Source organism: Stegodyphus dumicola, chromosome 1, assembly GCF_044657685.1.
Source record: "Stegodyphus dumicola isolate Sdum_Otavi_A_Nest chromosome 1, ASM4465768v1".
Taxonomy (NCBI): domain Eukaryota; kingdom Metazoa; phylum Arthropoda; class Arachnida; order Araneae; family Eresidae; genus Stegodyphus; species Stegodyphus dumicola.
Window position 1 is genome coordinate 279,421,856 of NC_140768.1, and position 19,463 is coordinate 279,441,318.

Below are 19,463 nucleotides of genomic sequence, written 5' to 3' on the forward strand. Positions count from 1 at the left end.
GATATACAGTCAAAAGTCGTTAATCTGGACACCCATAATCCGGAATGATCTATAATCCAAACATCAAAGATACAAACTTTCTGCGCATGCGTGAACGCATTATGCGTTCACGCATGCGCATAATACTTTTATGCATGTGCGTTTAATGTATAACGGACAGTATAAGCTAAGCTAAAATTATCTAATTATCAATTTCAGTTAATGTTGCAGATTGCGTTGTTCCTTAATCTTCGAATTGGATTCAGCTTGTTATTTTTTGCAGACTGTTAGAGGAATTTTATAAAAGTAAGCTTGAACTTTCGATTATGTAAAAAAGAATTTCCGATTCTGCAGATGCCGAAGGATCTACAAAGCGAAAGCATGTTTCGATGTCCATCAAACAAAAAGTGGAATTGCTGCAAAAAATTGATAAAGCATGAAGAAAGTGACAGAGAGGTGATTTGTTTCTCTAACCATTCCGTAATCTGTTTATCAATTTCACGCTGCTCTGCGGGGAAGTGGGGGAAACGTCGCAGCGCGCAATGAACTGGAAGTTGATCTGTGAGCACTATCCTTATCTTCAGGGCAGTAGTTTTTATTTTATTCAGCTTATAATTCCTTACTAAATGTAGTATTTCATCTCGATGTATTCCGTCTTTGATATGATTTAAATCAAATTCCTCGTCATTATAAATATCACGAGTACACATCAAATAGTTTTCTGGTTGCAATTTTGTAATTTCGATGATGCGTAATGTATGCTTTACGCATGCGCGCATTGAGAGAAATGTTTAATAAAGTAAACAAATAAATATTAAGCTTTTGTTTTTGTAAATTTTGATACCCTTTAGATCATAATTGCTCTTTATTTCATAAATTACGGTTTCATATTTTTAATTTTATAATTTCTGCATGCCATCTTACCAGATTTAAACTGATGATCTATAATCCAGAAAAATCGGTAATCCGGAATCGCCGAAGTCCCAACGAGTCCGGATTAAAGACTTTTGACTGTATATATATATATATATGGTTCTGCCAGTTGCAACCAAAAAGAGAGGTGCACAACTACATGTTATTACAGTCCCATATACGAAATTTCAATGTTCTGAAGCTACTTGTTTTTGAGTTTTCTGAGATACATACATATAGACGTATACGTACATATGTATAGACACCATGGGGGAAAAAAACTCTTCTGAATCCATTTTAAATTCATTTTTCAATCCCTGTTGAGAAAAAAAAATGTCCTTTGTTCTGACCGTACGTGCAGATGTCACGTGAAAACATCCTTTAAATGGATTCTAGATCGGTCAAAGTGGATATTTTTGTTGAAAAATGATACCTGAAATTTTTTTGGATTACAATACTTTCTTTGTTTCGTATAAGGAAATACAAAAATATTACCTAAAGTTATTGAAATCAATGTTTATTCAGTATACAACTTGCCATCAATATTAGCTTTCCCTAAAGTATGCAATAGCCTAAGGTGCAATTTCCTCAAATGCATTGTATCAGTTCATACCTTTATTGTAGATAGTCTTGGCCTGAAAGGATTCTTCTGTGGCTCCTTATCTTTAAATTAAAGGTGACTCAGTATACACACAGGGGTGAGAAGTTTTTTAAAGAAACAGATAAGCAGCATTCTAAGGGCAACACACACGCTGTAGTTGACAATCTTTAACCCATGGTTTCATTTACCTTTTCCATTGGCAACGGTGACACCATTGTGTTGAGGCATTCAGTTCTTAGACACAAAATTAGAAAAAAAGTCTTATACATCAGGTAATGCCACCTGTCTGGTGTTTCAGGTAGAAAATGCCCAAGATCTTTAAAGTGGTAGTTATTAAAATTCAAGGAAAAATATCAATTCATAGACAAAAAGGCGCATGAAACGTTTTTAGGGCAAAGTCAAGTAATTTTTGATACCTTAGTATATAATTAATATAATTTCATTAACCCTTTGAGTGGCACAGGTTTTTGAATCTGATCATGAAGACCTGTATTCAAACAGCATTTATTAGCTAAATTTGTAGAATTAATTAATTTATCATCGGTTTTCATAAGCTTGCAATCATTAAGATGATACTTACATCATTAAAAGAAAGTAAGAAATCAAAATATTTTAAATTATAGGCTAATATATTCCAAGTGACAAAAGATCTCATGACCGATCAAGGCGGTCACGCCAGTCAAGTGGTTAATATACCATTGCATCATCTACATCTTACTACAGACTTAGCAAAGTTTGTAATCTACCTTTCTATATACTGACTATTTTACTTATATTCAATGTTTTGAATCTTTGCTTATACCAATACTTGGTGTGAATCTTTTCTTCATACCAAGTTTTTATTTGTCTTACTAACTTAAAAACCTTAAGACCTTACTCAACATTGAAAATAATTTTTGTTAAAGTGTTCTGGTTTTTGATAAAGTTTTCTTATAATATTACCTTAATTATATGAAATGAAACTAATTACATTGTTTGTTTAAATATTTGGTTTTACGAAAATCTTATTTTGAACACTTACTCGTAACAGCATTTTCTGTGTGGAAGGCTGAAATTCATGCCCTGCTGCCTTTAGACAGCATTCCACAGCTTCTTCTAATTCATTCTTTTCACGGATCATTCTCATGTATTCATCCGCTTTGTGGCTACGACGCTAACAGAAAAGAAGGCACTAAACATACATCTAACAAATATTAATCGGATCATTAAAATTTTAAATATTTACATCTTAATCTTCAAAACTGACAGTCAAATTTAAAAAAACATAAATGCAGTGTTTTCAGAACAAATTCAATGCTTATTTGATTGTTACGATAATCTGTCTAAGCATATTGTAAATTCAAAACCATATTTAAATATTCTTATGAAGATTAGTATTTGATAGAATCAAAACAAATGCATTTTACAAAAATTACACAGATATCTAATTTTTTAAATTAGTGAAATCTAATGACTGATAATTAGAAACATTCTTCTTTATATAAAGGAAATACCAACTCTGAATTCATTGGAAGCTTCTAAAAGTAAAGCACTGGGAGAAAGAGATCCTATTCGAAATACATCTGCGACAGCATCTTAAAGAGAAAATGTACTTTTGTTTCAAATGAATAAAGGAAAAATTCCATGAAGATATAATTAAAACAACAGCTTATTAACCACAGAAATGAATCGAATTTTATACAGAATCAATACACCAGAATTTAAAAATTCACCATGGTAAAACTAATTTAAATTTTAAAAACAGCATATCAAAGTATCTATTTAACAAAATTTCACTATGCAATAAGTGATCTTCAATATAACAAATCCGTCTTTCAGGTAAGAAAAGAGTAATAATTACACTAATAATTTTTCCTAATTTTAAAATTACTTATACTATAAAGCATGTCAACTTCAGGTCAGCTTATATAAATGTTCCAAAATTTATATAAAACACATTAACTTCAGATTAGTTTATATAAATGTAATAAAAATTTATATGAAACATGCAAACTTCTTCAGCTTCAGCTAACTAATTGTTGATATTTTAGAAAGGGGAATATAACCTAGAGTGCTTTACTGAAATCGGCACACAGAAAAGGATTATTAAAAAATGAACACTTACACATTATGCAAGTTTACACTTTTTTCCTAGCTATCTAAACTATTCAGATGTCTAGAAATCTGAGAAAAATTTTCTTTCTCAACAACCATGTTTCATAATCGTTTTAGCTTCAAACCATCTCCCCTGTTCAAATTTCTTTAATATTTCATGATTATGTATAATGATGAATTTATGATCACAAACCCAAGGTATCATTTACTTCATACTATCTAAGGCAAAAAGGTTCAATATTTTTCTCTATGGCCTCATACCTATATTTACTACAATACATGGGCTTTAACAATTCTATAATAATAATGATAAAGTTTGCCTGTGTGTGCATGTAAATAAATAGCATAACACAGTGATGAATAAGGCCAGAGCTATAGAGCTTGAAATATATAATATGTATAGATGATGCAGGTGTGCACTTACAAATGACTTTATTCAAAATTCCATTTAGCTAAAATTACTTGAATATGGGAAAGCATACAAGAGATATCTGTCTAAGAGAAAAGATGCCTTTGTGGAAGGCTCGCTAAGGAAAAATCGCTCATATTCACATTACTTTTGAAGGGGAAAAAATTGGAATTTAGGTTGGTTTATTTATTATTATTATTATTATTATTATTATTATTTTAAATGTTAAAATTTTAGAGTACTTTTCTGTTAATGGGTGCCAGTCACCAAATATGAAAGCCTATTTATTTTGCATCATGTATCCATGATGTTTAATGTGCACAATGTTTAATATGTGCAATACCAAGGTTATCTGCAATGCCAATTTGTGCAGTTCCCTGATGGTTATTTAAGTTAAAACAGATCACTGAATAACAGCCATCTGTTTTTAATTAAATGAAATCAAAGAATTGCACAAATTTGGCACTGCGCATATTAATCCTCCAAACAATCAAGAATTTAGATCTCAATTCTTATTCCCAAAAAGACCATTAGTATAGGGTATTTTCTTGATTATAATTCCAAAATGACCCTCCCAGGTTTTCTTTCATTATATATGCTACATTAATTACCTGGGCACATTTAAAGATAATATCTGTATACTTAAAAATATCAAGACTAATATTTTTGGACATACAGGCAGCCCGATTTTTGCACATAATTGGTACCTGAAAGTGAGTTCAAATGTTGAATTATTCAAAAGGAGAAGAATGTAAAAAAAAAATATGCAAAAACTGTGTTTTAAAATATTTATTTATCAATATGTACACATAATGATGTAAATGAGGTGTGTTTAAAAGCTTTCGGGTATTTATAAACTTGTCAAGAGTTAGTTGAATACCACCTGACCCCCGTTTGAAAAGATTTCTATAACATGTCGTGTCTTTCTCAAATGCCCTAGATATTTGAGGGCATTTGAGATATTTGAGATATACGAGATTAGAATACTGAGATTAGAATCTGCTCAATTGGGATTAAAAAATGTCTTTTCTGCAGAAGTTTTGCAGCTAAAGAAAGAAAGAAATCTATGTTATGTAGTGATATTTTTAAATAAATTCAAGTATTTTATACAGTCAAATACCGAAAAACTGCCAACCTGAAATCCGTGTTGCCTCTCAAAATATAAACATTCAGTCAAAATCGTAAAACAACCTTGTATTTAGCGTAAGTATATTGAAACACTCAATCGATTTCAAGGGCAGCTAAAGGTCCCTCCTCATCAGGGGAAAGAAATACCTAGAAAGAAGAAAATAAAGGGGGAAGGATCTTAGAAACACGTGGTCCTTATCAGCACTGCACGTGGTTATAACCAGATTTTTAATCAGAGTTACACTGGCCGCCTACTTTTACTGCAATGAGGGAAAAAAATAAAGTTGCTTTCAGAAAAGTTAGAATTTTCAGAAGATAAAAAGATTTTTAACCCATCTCCTCACCAATTCTTTCTTATTTTTTAATTTGATGCTATAAGTCAAATTTTTTAAGTCTTTTATTTGAATGCAGCTTACTTAACAGCCAAAGTACAATAAACATTGATACTTTTCAGTAACCTTTCCCAATTTTGCTAAAATTCTACTTTATACACATATTTTTTAATAATCGATTTAGGTAAGATACCTTGGTAAGATTCTTTCCACTTGAAAATAAAACTCCATTGGGTAATTTTCTACTTATATAAAAAATTTATTTCTCCCTATACCTTTTTTATTTGGTCAAAACATTTAATATTTTAAAGTCAAGTGAAAATTTTCATTTTTATTCATAATGTAATAGTGTAATTTTTTTTTTTTTCATTTCAACGTACATACAAAAGTATCACAGTCATTTCAACCTACATAGAAACGTTTTTGTTCACACATATTAATTTTAAAATTCACTTTAAATTAATATATATGGACAAAAATGCTTTCTTTAATGTATTTTTCAGGTTTTAAAAACAAATTCAAAATAATTTTTAAAAAATACCTGGAACTTTTTGCAAAAGTTCATGTGTTGTATTTCCAATTATTCGCACACCATCTATCTCTGGCACCAAATGGATTGGAGTGTAAAATATTTCACTAAAAATAGTTAAAATGCATCAAATTCAGTAAACATCTCAATCTGTATTGAATATCTTCATCTCTTATTGTCCCCTCTTCCAAAATTATAAATGAAAAAGAACTAAAAGCATACTTAATGAAGTCTTTTTCAGGGCCTATAACAATCATTATATTTTCAATTTCAATTTGCCAAAAAGCAACTACTGCACCATTACCACACCTGCAAATAAAATTAAGCATTTAAAAAGATAATAAAACATTACTTTGCAATGCACAGAATATACTATGAAACTAAGAACTGATAAGTAACAAATACAAGATTGCTTTACTGAAACATGAATTATTTTAAAGCTTTTAAAAGAAAATTTTAATAAATAAAACAGTAATTCCATTATCTTGTTTCAAGGGACAAGCATGTCTTTGTTCAACTCTATATAATAATAAAAATATATTGTATATAATATATAATAATAAAAGAATTCTTGTCGAATACTTTACCAAACTAACTGCTGAGGTCGAACTTTACTTTGAGTATCAAATTCACAATACTTTTTCTAATAAGAAAATAAATTTATTAATCATTAAAACAATTATAAATAGAACTCATAAAATTTTGAACAATATAAATTCAGAAATTCATAAAATTTTGAACAATATAAATTCATTCATACTAAGCTCAGAAATTTAGCCTAATTAAATATGCTACAAAATGAAAATCATATATTTATCATAATATTTCAAAGTATATAAACCCTGTATTTCTATTTGACTCACTATAGATATATGCATAAATTATTATTATGAAAAAGTTTCGACACATGCAAACTTGTAAGTCATCTGAAATAATGAATTAGTTTTAGAGTTAAGTAATAAAGTCTTATCTTCTCTTTATATTTTCTACACCTAAAAATTCTTGCATAATTTGAGATGAAAAGTAATGAAAAAATTAAGGTATGTAAAAAATCTCAAATCAGAATTATACCTTAAAATTATATAGCATATATTATTCGCACAGATAAGTTTATTTGAGATTTTTTGAATTAAATAAAAACTAGAGTTAACATTTTAAGATAATAATTATTTAAATAAGCCTGTATATTTATTTTTATATAGTAATGAAAAAATTATTTTAAAACTAAATAAAAATAAACAAATGTATACACACAGCATTTTTCAAGCTTCCAATTTCAGTTTAATAGAATTATTAAATGATAGATCAAAAGAACACATGGTATCAGAACCAGATTCAGAAACGTATGTGTATATGTGTATATATGCATATATCTGAGAGTGTATGTATATATACACACATACATGCATGAGTACTTTTTCTATTATGCATGCACATGGCAAAATGCTGGCAGGAGAATAATGGAATAGAACCAGAAATTAAAAACAGAATAATTCTTGGTATAAAACAAACTTATGAATCAATTTTTTTTAATGTATGAATTATTACATTTGTTTCCAATTATTTTTAATGGAAAAATAACATGATTTATATGTTAAACAATTTAAAAGTAACATAGGTGTGGTGTATTTAATTATGGCAAAGCACACTAGGGCTATCTGCCTAAGGGGAGGGATGCCTTCGTGGAGGACTTTCTAAGGGAAACTGGCTCGTATACACGTTACACATGGGGAAAACCATGAAAACACCCATGCAGCCAACCCGTTCGCGAGATTCGAACCTCGGACCGAACTACCAGTGTTCAGTGACTTTAATGCTCGGCCGCTGGTGGGCAAAAGTAACATAGGAGCATAACACAATTTATTTAACAAAAAATAAAATTTGTATCTAACTGATGCATATAAAATAATAAATATAATTTCAAACATTTTTAATATAACATTAATGAAGTAATACAAATTTAATAAGTTTTTCATAAATTTTAGAATACTGAGATAGAACATTTCAAATTGTCAGTAATTTTGCAGCAAATTAAATCCAAAAATGCTGATTACTAACAATTAAACATTATGACTTTAATTCTGCTTTAATGTCTAAAATGCTTTACAGATGTCTGTTTGTTTATTGGAAAATTAAATAAGAAAATAATTATGCTGACTAAAACAATATACATTAACTGTACTTTTACATCACTAGAAATACAAAACATAATTTTATGACTTATTAAAAATTTTATAACTTACTAAAAATCAACAACAGTTAATATTAACTCACTAAATAACAAACCTCAAGGTTTGCTGCTCCCATCCATAGTGCACCATTATCACAGAAGAGTGCAACATGTTGATTGTTGCAGGATACTGCTATTTCAGTAATAGCATTTATAGGATTGTTAAATTTTGGAAACTAAAAGTGATAAAAAAATTTTTTTAATATAAAATGATAAAAATTATTGCAGTTAACACTCACTCATTAAATGTAAATAATTTACTGTAACTTTACATAAAACTTTAAACAGATTAATGTGAGGAATTGGCAACTTATTGCAATCTCACAAATGGAAACTAATTCTTTATCCAGTTGATGAAAAATTAATATATACCCAGACTAAAAAAAAAAAAATAAAAAAAAAATAAATAAAATAAAAAAAAAGTTTAAAAAAAATATTTGAATATTTTACCAGTTAAACATTTTAGGCTGCAAAACATTATTCCATTTCCTTGTGTGTGCTCTCATAGTGTAACAGGTAACACATCCAGCAGTCAACTGGAAAATCTGGTTACTCTACAAAGGCACAGCTTATTTTTTACATTTTTTTCTTAAAGTGTGGTAGACATAATGTCTCTACAGTGGCACTTAATTAAAATATGGTAGATAATAATTTTTTCACCTGGATTAGGTCAACTGGGTCTCATTCCTCTCTCTCCAGTTGCTCTTTAAGTGAGAGGGAATATAAGAAACTATTGCCCCCCCCCCATATGTACTCTTCTGGTATAATAACCTGGGTTGCAGTTGGAAGATCGAGGTTCGTTGTTTTGGTGAAGGCATTACTGGCTTTTTTCATGTTTCTAGTTCAAATAAACAGCATATATGGATTGTCTATAGAACATTATGCTCAGCAATTAGTTTTAATTTTTGTTTGCCATTATATATTCAACATTTATACATAGTAGAGATGTATATCTTTGTTTACTTCTAAAAAACTGATTTCAAATCATTGTAAATATCTATGTTTCCCATAAATTTATATTCAGCACATGTTCATTGTGATTTCATAAGAACTCACAAGTTATCACATGACTACAGATTTAAAAGCATAATGGTAAAGTATTTATCACTAATATGTAGTTACCTATAACTTAACATCAAACTATTTTTTTCCCAAATGCATCAAGATAATTCTGTCAAAAAAATGTGATAATACCCTTAGAAATTTTGAACATCTATGGAACTTCATGGACTCATTGTCTAGAAAAATATCATAATCATTTATGATAACATAAAAATTATTCGTAAGATTCACTCTAATGGAAAATTCTACACTATTCCTATAAAATATCCAAATTTAAGAGCATATATTTCTTTCCCTGTTTGGCAATTAAGAAAAATTATTTGAATAATGAAAAAAAATTTGCGTCGTTTTAAAATGACTTAATTTAGAAACATTTTAGCAAATTTTTCAGATCATAATTATATTAAAATTCATTTAGAATTTCATGAAAAAATACTCAGAATTTTTTTTAATTATTAAAAACTTGGAACTGACATTTAATGTGACACCTGAATGCCACACATGAAATTTCCTGATGTATCTTTACCAGTCTTAATAAAAAAAATAGAATAAGCATTAATTATTTTAATCTTGGATGCTTTACACTTTTTTAGTCTTCAACACTTTGGTTAAATAAGCAAAAGTTCTATTCTCACTCTTAAAAGTTGCATTTTCATGAACATCATCTTGCCAGTCAGCCTTTTTGGGTTCTATGTACTTTATCACTTTTCTCCCATGAGTCAAATGAGTCATGAAGGAAACTTTATTACAAAACATTACAAAATAATTCAGTGAACAGTAAATTAAATAAGAAGTATGTCTTGCTAGGCAAAACTTCATATAAGAAATGACTCAACAAGTAAAATAAACCACTATCAACATTGTCTGACCATTGTTGGAAGGACACTGCTATAAGATTGCTTAACTCATCTCTGGTATGTTGTCATCAGACACACTATATCAAGCTGCATTAAGAGCAATGTATACACACACCCTACAACAGCGTGGGACAAAGTGAACTGTTCTTTCCTCACTGGACACTTTTTCAAACCACTCTGTTAGGTATGGCAGTTAGCAGAGCCTCGGGTTCAGACCTCAAAAAGACAGAGATGCTTGTAAATGCATAGTGTCTTCAGGATGCTTAAAATCCATCCAACCTAAACTTCCCTTGAGAGATAGGAAGAGAGATACAAGATCCTTGGATTCCATCTTCCAGAGCATTCTTTGTCAAAAATTGGATAAAGTTGAGCATTTAATAAAAGTGAGCATACTTATAGGTGATACATATATAAAGTCATACAATCACATATAAGGTGCCCAAGATATGGACCATAAATTCACAATAACAAGCAGTACTGTCTCTGTGTTGGCCATGATGAATCTATGGACCTGAGCTAGATTCTGTTTAAATAGAAGACTAAGTACAGCTGCTTCGAAGTAATGTCAAAAAAGTGTGAAGCGGAAACGTCTCCTTAAGTACTTAAGATACCTATATCAAATACAAAGACTCTCTCTGGAAAATCAGTTTATATTTAAATAAGCAGTCCCAAAATCCCAATGAATAGGTGGAATGAACTCACGTTGAAAGATAAGAGATTCTAACAAAAGAGCTGATGTAGACTGATTTAAGAAATAAATTTCAAACATAAGGTCTATTTTTAACAGGCAAATGTTATTTTATAGGTTCCATCAATTCATTAGTGTTTTACAATATACATTTTCTATTGCAATGCATGGGTACAGCTTTTATCATATGAAGGCTATTTTTTTCAAGATCCGAATGGTCGCAAAGTGAACCACAGTATTTTTATCCGGGATATCCGTTTCAAAATTTCTTCAATTTTGAAGCGGACCTGTCTCGTCACCTGTGATAATTTTTTCAAATAATCTTCTCCTTCATCAAAATAGTGCTGGAGAAATGTTAAGGTGGTGGCCATTTGCAGTATTTTGTGATGGTCAGACAGCATCTTGGAACCCATCTTATACAAAGTTTCTGGTAGTGGAATCTCTCAGTCACGATGGTATAAGAGAGCTGACTGTAAAATTTCGGAAACAAATCAATCAAAGAAATTTTGAACTAATGATTTTCTTGAAATGCCTAATCAACTCACTAAACAAGATCATCGGTTGACACTTGGTTCCTTCACTGCCCACCTGTATCGTGAACGTCTGTATGTCCTGCTTCAAAATTCCTGCACCATTGCCACACTTTGCTGTCACAAAGTTTTTCCGTACACATTACTCATTCTTTGATGAATTTTATCTGCAATGCACCTTTTAGCATTCAAAAATCAAATGACAGCATGCATGCAATTCAGGGATGTTAACACGCTCACTGCACGACTGATAACTGAGACCTTATGCAATCGACAGGAATATTACAGATACTGCATAACATATCAGCATACAGTGTCATCAGATTTTTAACGGAATTTGCATTTCAAGCCTGACTGGACCTTGAAAAAAATACTCCTTGTATTAAATACATAATTTATAAAAGTTCTAAATAAATTAAACATATCACATAATTTTAGTTTTACAAATATTCATTTACTTATGAAACATTTACATATTTCTGCATTTTAGTATAAATTATATTAAACTATTTAAAATATTATATTAAGAATTTGAATACCACTGAAAAGGCATACATAAAGTTCATATAAATACTAATAGAGACATATGTAATTTATACATATCAGGTTGTAACAAAAGTTTCCCGCCACCACAAATATAATCAGCGTAAACAGCTTGTATTGCCATGTTTAATCACACTTTGTCAAATGACTTTTAACATTTGAAAGAAAGAGATCTGCTTTAGAACACTGTGTTGTGAAATTTGAACAAAAATATATTGTTAAGTACAAGGTATCTCTGAAATGGAACTATCATGCTACTAGATTAGACCATCAATTACTTCCAGTTTCTGTTGCAAAAAGTCGGCTACAGAATGTCACCAAATCATGTGTATAGCTTTAGTTACTAATGATGTATCATATGATACTGTGAAGGTTTGGTACCAAAAGTCAAACACAAGGACTATGACATTCAAGAAGCAGATTATCAGAGGGCAATCAATAACACTGTGAACATCATTGGTCATAGGGTCTGCGCTGATAATCATAATGCTGGAATTGAACAAGTGGCATGTCACTGCCATATTTGTCTCCCAGCTGCTGAACCCTGAAATGAAGGAAGAGCGCTCTGGCCAACTTACTGATGTTGATGAGGTCTGCCTGCAAGAATTTGTGGAAACAGATCAGTATGCAACAACTCGTGAGCTTGCTGATGAGTTAGACGTTAGTTCCATGTTCATTAGTCGCACTATACATGTTGCATAAACTTGACGTACAAGTTAACTGGTGCTGCATGAGCTGACTCAAGCAGATAAGGACAGATGTGTTCAGGCCTGCACTAATCTGCTCGAATATCAACGCAAGAACAAAATTCTGGAACGGATTGTCACTTCACAGGCCGAAAATGGGATTGGTCTGCTCCTGGTGAGCGCGTCAGTGGTGTTGCAAAGCACAATTTGACTAACAAAAAGATAATGCTTTGTATCCACTGGGATTGCTGTGGTATTATCCACAAAGCATATCTGGAAAAAGGTAAAACCCTCAACAGTAAAGTTTACAGAGATGCTAGTCCAAGTTGACACGACTATCAAGGAAAAACAGCGAACTGAGTTCCGGCACAAAAAGGTAGTGTTCCATCAAGATAATGCAAGGCCACATATATCTGCATTCACTGGACTCTGTAAAGACATAAACAAGATCTTTTGCCACACCCACCATACAGCAACGACATCGCTCCTTTGGACTTCTACCTTTTCTCACACCTGAAGTTACATCTTCCATTCTGCATAGGACGTCCGAAATGAGGTTGATCTGTTTTTGGACTCATGGCCACCAAAAGTTTCTCTATCGAAGGTTTTGAAAAACTACCAAAACATCGCAGAAAAACCGTAGTTTTGCATAGTGATTACTATTTGCACTAAAGGTACTGCTTTCATGTTTTTTCTAACTTCATTAAGAAAATTTTTTGGCAGAAAACTTTCATTACAACCAGGTATTAATAAAGGCATATGTAAAGTGCTTTACTACTGTATGCATTTAAAATTCTACTTAAACATTTTAATGAAACAAATAAATTTAAATACTTGTCATTAATTTTATGTGTCCAAATTTATGATGAATCTTGAAAAAAGCCTACTTCAAATATTTTCATTAATATTATTTTTCAAAACCATTTTCATCATGAATCTCAGATTTGACATAACACAGAATCACAAACAAAATAAGCATGTGGTAGACTCAAATAATTTGTAGCAATCTTTGCTAAATATTCTGCACAAATTCTGTATAAGCTAAACTCAGTGGCATAACAGCCCTAGTGGGCCAAAACCAGCAGCGCCCCGAAATCCGCTTTCTTGACTGTGGGCCCCGGGGTGCATAAGCATATGCCCTGAACAAGTGATCAGCTTGTCACAGGACCCCCCAGTCCCCAAGTGAACTTGATACTCATTTTATTGACCCAAGGGATGGAAATCAAGGGATACAAATTCAGTATGCCATCATTTTATTTATAAAATGAGAAAAACCTGGAATCTTGTTTTTTGTTATTGTATCTTATCTCACTTTATCAACTGTGACATCTGGATCAAGTCCATGAACCCATAGATTTTCAAACAATGAAGAACCACACCTTGACTGGAATGCATCTGGCTCTTCAGGAAACCAATGCATGATAAGATATGGGCACGAGTGGCCTGGGTCAAACTGCCTTTTGGGCAAAAGAGATAAACTTTAAGGTTGAGCATGAAGATGACCACTGTGGAACCTAGCAAGAGCTGTCTGTTCACATCTACTGTTTGAGCCAATCATAGCAGCACCAGGACAATTAAATCGTACCACTCATGAATAGGGGCCTTGCTCTTGAAGGGAATAAAATGCAGCTTCAGAAAGTCCAGAACCTTGAGGCACCAAAAGGTTGAAGTCTGAGTTTGCCTCTGCCTGCCATGCTTTACCTGAGCATATTGGAATGGCCTTCATGACTAGGGTGGCCCTACCAGGAGTATACACTCCCGACATACTTCATCCATTCCACCCAGGGTCACTTCCCTGCCACGATGAGGCAGCACAGCAGGACTTAAGGGAAGCCTTGATTCTTAAAAACTACTACAATGATTCTGAAACATATATTTCATGTGAATTTTTCTTTTAAATTCCAGTTTTTGATTTACTTATTCACTACGCAGCAATATAACTGTTAACCGTATAGTGTTAACAGATGAATATAACTGCATTTTGATACATGCAATATTTTCAAATAGAAGATAAATTTCATTTAAATAATAAAATCTCACCACTTGAACACATTTGCCTTCATTTTGCAACAGTGTATATAATGTAGCATCTTTTGCTACTAAAACTTTGGTTTGCCTATCTTCGGCTACAACAGCCCAGCTGCTTGGAGGTGCATCAAGACCTTGAAGATGAAAATTGGAAATGCTGATGATTCAAAGAAATTCACAAGATATATAATAGTTTAAGAATAAAATAAATTACAAAGTTCATTTTATCAATGAAGGTGTGAATTCCTATATCATTTACACACTTTATTAATAATACTACAATCAACTCCTGATTAACTACAGTAATACCAGGAACATCTTCCCGATTAACTCAAAATCATGGTTGATCTGAGGGCAAATAAAAAAATTTGGAAGGAAAAAACAACCCATCTTATAATTAAAACAAATATGATTGACAATATACCTGTTCAATCAGTTGCATCTTGTGAATAAATTCCTTTAGTTAGTTAAATTAATTCAATATTTAAAGTTTTTCTCTCTTACATGCACACTCTCTTCCTTCCTCCCTCTATTTTTCCCTCCTCTGTGTCCCTCTGTCCATGTCCCCCCCCCCATTTCACAATTTGCATGCTATTTGTTTGTAGTGACATTACATTACACTGCACAATTTACTTTTAGTGGATGGATGATTTAACAATTTGTATAGATTCCAGATTATGTATAGTTAAATTATATACTGTTGTCAGGGCTTAATTTCTAAGATTAGAAGTGCCAGAGCCCTATGGAAGACCATCAGCAAAGAGGAACAAGAGTAAAGAAATAAATAAAATGACCATTAAACTCATTAATAATTTTAAAATTAAATAGTTAATTATTATAAAATTAATTAATAGGTATTTAATTAATGTTTATAAATTGTTATTTAATCAATAATTATTATATAATTAATTAATTAAAATTTAATTTATAATTACTAGATAATTAATTATAATTTAATTTATAAGATAATTGTTATTTATTGAAATAATTAAAGATTGAAGTAATTAAATAATTAAAATTAAATAAAATGTAAAGAGATAAAGTGAAATTTTATAACCAATTTTTAATATAATTTTATTGTTAAAATAAAACTTTTGCGATAAAATTTCTACTGAAATTATTATTCAGTTACATAAAAAAAGTGCAGCAGCCTTCTTATTCAGGGCTCCGGTGCATTCCGGCTAGAATTATGATTTATTACAAAAACTAAGAAGCACCGGAGCCTACATCCGTTGGGCTCCGGCCCAATTTAAGCTCTAATCGTAGAGAGGGGATTTCTTTTATCATCACAAAAATTAAATATACTTAAAGTATAGCTGATGAAAATTCCAGGGTGAAACAGAATGAGGGTATGAGTGGGTGGAAACAAAAAACGAGGGGAATCTTGGTGAGAGAGAACGTTTTCTTTGACCGCAGCTCTCTGCTGATATAATTATAGCCATCAAGCAGATGTGTGTCAGGGGTAAAATGAGTCCTGAATCTGACTCCTAAGGATGAAAGTAAAGTTGCTGGTTACGCTCCCTCCCCATTAGTGGATACTGTGGGAAGGCAATGTATAGGATGTGCTTGAGCAGTTTATAAGGTATTTCTCCCACTTCCCTAGCGTGCCTTCGTGGTGTAACGGTAGCACGCTGGGCCAGTATTCCAGAGGTCCGTGGTTCGATTCCCGGCGAAGGCGGTTGCATATTTTTCATCTTTTCTGCTTCTAATTAACCTAGTGACTCTACAAGTTTATCTTAGTATTTCAGTCTTATTGTACTCACTGTCACTTAACACACATTTTCCTTCCTGCGAGGATAATTAACAGCAAGCATCGATAACAATACACTAGATACGATGGCATGGCGAGAAATTTAAGCGTTCCTAAACAAACTCCCTAAATTTATTGCCCTTCTTAAAGGGAAAGGTTTCTGCATGTAAGTGCAGGGACTTTACTTGAACATTTCATCTTCTCATGAGTTCGTATTTCTAGGGAAATAGAGTATTGCAAGGTCTGCTTATTGTTAAACTAAAATGTTAGGAATTCTAATTTTTTTCCCTTTAAATTGTGGTTCAGTTTTATAAAAAGAAGTACTAGAGGTCATATTATTTAAGGCCCCGATGCACTCTGGCTAAAATTGTAATTTATCTTAAAAACTGAGAAGTACCAGAGCCGGGCTCCGTTAGGCTCCGGCGCAATTTAAGCACTGACTGTTGTGGATAAAAACCAGTACTTTGGTATTATATTATCGCAACCATCTTGGTAGAAGTCGCAAAACTGTGGCCACCATGCGCATAACAATTCTTTAGGTAGCCAATATTGATAGCTGTAAGTTTTAAAAAGCAATGTTACCATTTTTATACATGCTGTTTTTGTTGTATCAGAAGATCTAAAGGTAAACTGCGAAATTTTTTGTTGTCAGCTGAATTCTGAAATATGTGCTTGTGGGATTTGCCTGCAAACGAAGAAAATTCTGTGAAATTTCTCCAGGAAAATAATATTTTGCCAGAAAGGTGGGAATGTTCAGGTTTGCATATGATGATAAATGTATTTTGGAAAACAACCGTTTTTGGAAATGCAGTGTAAAATATGTAATGAACATGTTGGCATTTGAAGCAGGAATTCGTTCAAAAACAGAGTCTACCATTTATACAGCAATCACATTTATATATTGCTGCAGTAAAGAATTAATGAGTGGTTTCGCAAGCTTTGAATCTATTTTTAAGCAATTGCTATGAAATTTCCAACAGAAGAAAAGAAACAAAACCCTATTTGTCAATAGTTTTATAAATTGTTTTCTGGGATAAATATCAAGCTGAAATTAAAATATGTACCTTATAACATGTTATGAAATAAATAAATAACTCTCCACTTTGAAATTACCATTCATTTTCTTCTTAAAAAAAACCCCGCCAAATTATGCCAAGATGGTTGCGATAACACCAAAGTACTGAAAACCCTTTTGAAATGCTATGATGTCTTTTTCTATCATTGGTGTGATCTCTCGGTTTATCTTTTCCTTTTTTGTATTTTCTACACCTAATTTTGTCATACACTAATATTTGTAATCCAGGAATTAATTGACCTCTTAAGTAACAGAGAGTTGACTGTAAATAAATATTCAGATAAGAAACAGAGAATAACAGCTTTAATTTTAAATGAATATAACTTTCTAACTGTAGAAATATCTAATTATAACTGTAAAATTTTTAATTAAAAATTTTTAAAAGCTAAAAAATTCATTTAATTGTTAACAGAAATCTTATTTGATTTAAATTTATATACGAGGGCTATCCAGAAAGTAGATTACGTTTTGGAATAAAAAAGTATACAAAGTATAGGAAACAAATTTTATTATATACAGATGAAAGCCACACTCAAATACTACTTTTCTACATAGTCACCATACAAATTAAGGCATTTATCGTAGCGATGTACGAGCTTGGAAATTCCTTCGTCGAAAAATTCGGCCGCCTGCGCCTTCAACCACTTCGTTACCTCTTCTTGCCTTCCATCTTGCACAAAACTTGTGGTAACCAAGCTTTTCGCTGATGATTTCGTGCAACAAACTTCGCGAAATTTGTGGAAAACTCAAAGAAAGTTCCGTTATTGTGAAATTTCGATTTTCACGGACTTTAGCATCGACTTTTTCGAGAAGTTCGGCGGTCACTATGCTGGGTCTCCCACTTCGATCTTCGTCGTGAACATTGGTTCGGCCATTTTGAAATCTTATGACCCACTGACGCACTCCACCTTCAGTGATAATGTTGTCCCCATACACTTCACGAAGCTGCCGATAGATTTCTATCGGTTTACAGTTTTTTGCAGTCAGAAACCTTATTACTGAGCGCACCTCGCAGCTCGCGGGATTTTCAATTAACGCAGACATTTCAAACCGTCACAGTATCTGAACGGAGCACAGCACGAACCTCTCACTAGCACGGCTAGATGCAGACTGAGCTGCGCAACGCTCTGACCCCAAGATGGCCGCGCTAGCCCCGCCCCTAGCGGACGCAGACGGAAACGTAATCTACTTCCTGGATGGCCCTCGTATATCAGATAATAATAACTACACTCAAAAAGAATCAAATGCTATTTCTATCATCTATCATTCAATCCTTATGGCTTTAAAATAATCAAAACCAAATACTAATTAATATTGGTTAACTGGACTTAATACTATTTAGGTAATTAAAATAATTGGCAATCCAAAAGTTGCACGTTTAAATTTTTAAAAATTGTGAAAATTCAGAAATGGATATTAATGGCAAATTGTTTCAATGAATAGCCCCCTATTCATATAAGAAATCACTTTTATGAGTAATATATCAATTGAAATTTCACTTTTATTTTATGCTTATGAGTTTATGCTGTTAGCTTTAATGGAAGACGCAGACAAGATTTTCCCTAGCAGAATGAATTTTTATGATTCAGCATTACTTTACAATATATTAATTCGATTTGAATGCCATCTTTCTCACATACATTATTATCGGATAGAACATTTTATCAGGGCTGTGGAGTCGGTAGGGAAAATGACTGACTCCGACTCTTGGAATTTTAATGACTCCGACTCCTTCATATATATGTAAACATATACAGATGGGTACAGCTTATTTTTTTAATGTAAAAGAAGTAATAGATGCTACAGAAGAAAATTGATGCATTGCGAATTTTTTATATTAATTAGCATTTATTATGAGATGAAAAAACTGGCATTAGTAATTTCTAAGAAACAGTAAAACTTTAGCAAGATCTTCTTTGTCAGAGGACCATAGAAACGATTTGATAAACTTCAGAACTGAGAAGAGTGTTTCCACACTGACTTCAGTAGGAAGAAGAGCTGTTACTGTTAGAGCTACTTCCTTTAACTTT

At 31.9% G+C, this 19,463-nt stretch overlaps 1 protein-coding gene and 1 non-coding gene across 3 annotated transcripts in view; one reads left to right on the top strand and one right to left on the bottom strand.

The window, feature by feature from the left end:
* The window catches only part of Vps16A (vacuolar protein sorting 16), a 68,260-nt gene that overhangs the window by 17,435 nt on the left and 31,362 nt on the right, over positions 1-19,463 (bottom strand). The window contains exons 6-12 of one of the 2 annotated variants that reach the window (XM_085807524.1): positions 14,621-14,742; positions 8,271-8,390; positions 6,572-6,627; positions 6,207-6,293; positions 5,997-6,091; positions 2,990-3,066; positions 2,514-2,645 (exon numbers count right to left, since the gene is read on the bottom strand). In XM_085807524.1, the coding sequence (XP_085663650.1) occupies positions 2,514-2,645; positions 2,990-3,066; positions 5,997-6,091; positions 6,207-6,293; positions 6,572-6,627; positions 8,271-8,390; positions 14,621-14,742 (689 nt within the window). Of the gene's footprint in view, positions 1-2,513; positions 2,646-2,989; positions 3,067-5,996; positions 6,092-6,206; positions 6,294-6,571; positions 6,628-8,258; positions 8,391-14,620; positions 14,743-19,463 lie in introns of both variants that reach the window. The other variant, XM_085807519.1, reaches the window with a different exon arrangement.
* On the top strand, positions 16,215-16,286 carry TRNAT-AGU (transfer RNA threonine (anticodon AGU)). The gene has a single exon. It is a non-coding gene; the product is annotated as a tRNA-Thr (tRNA).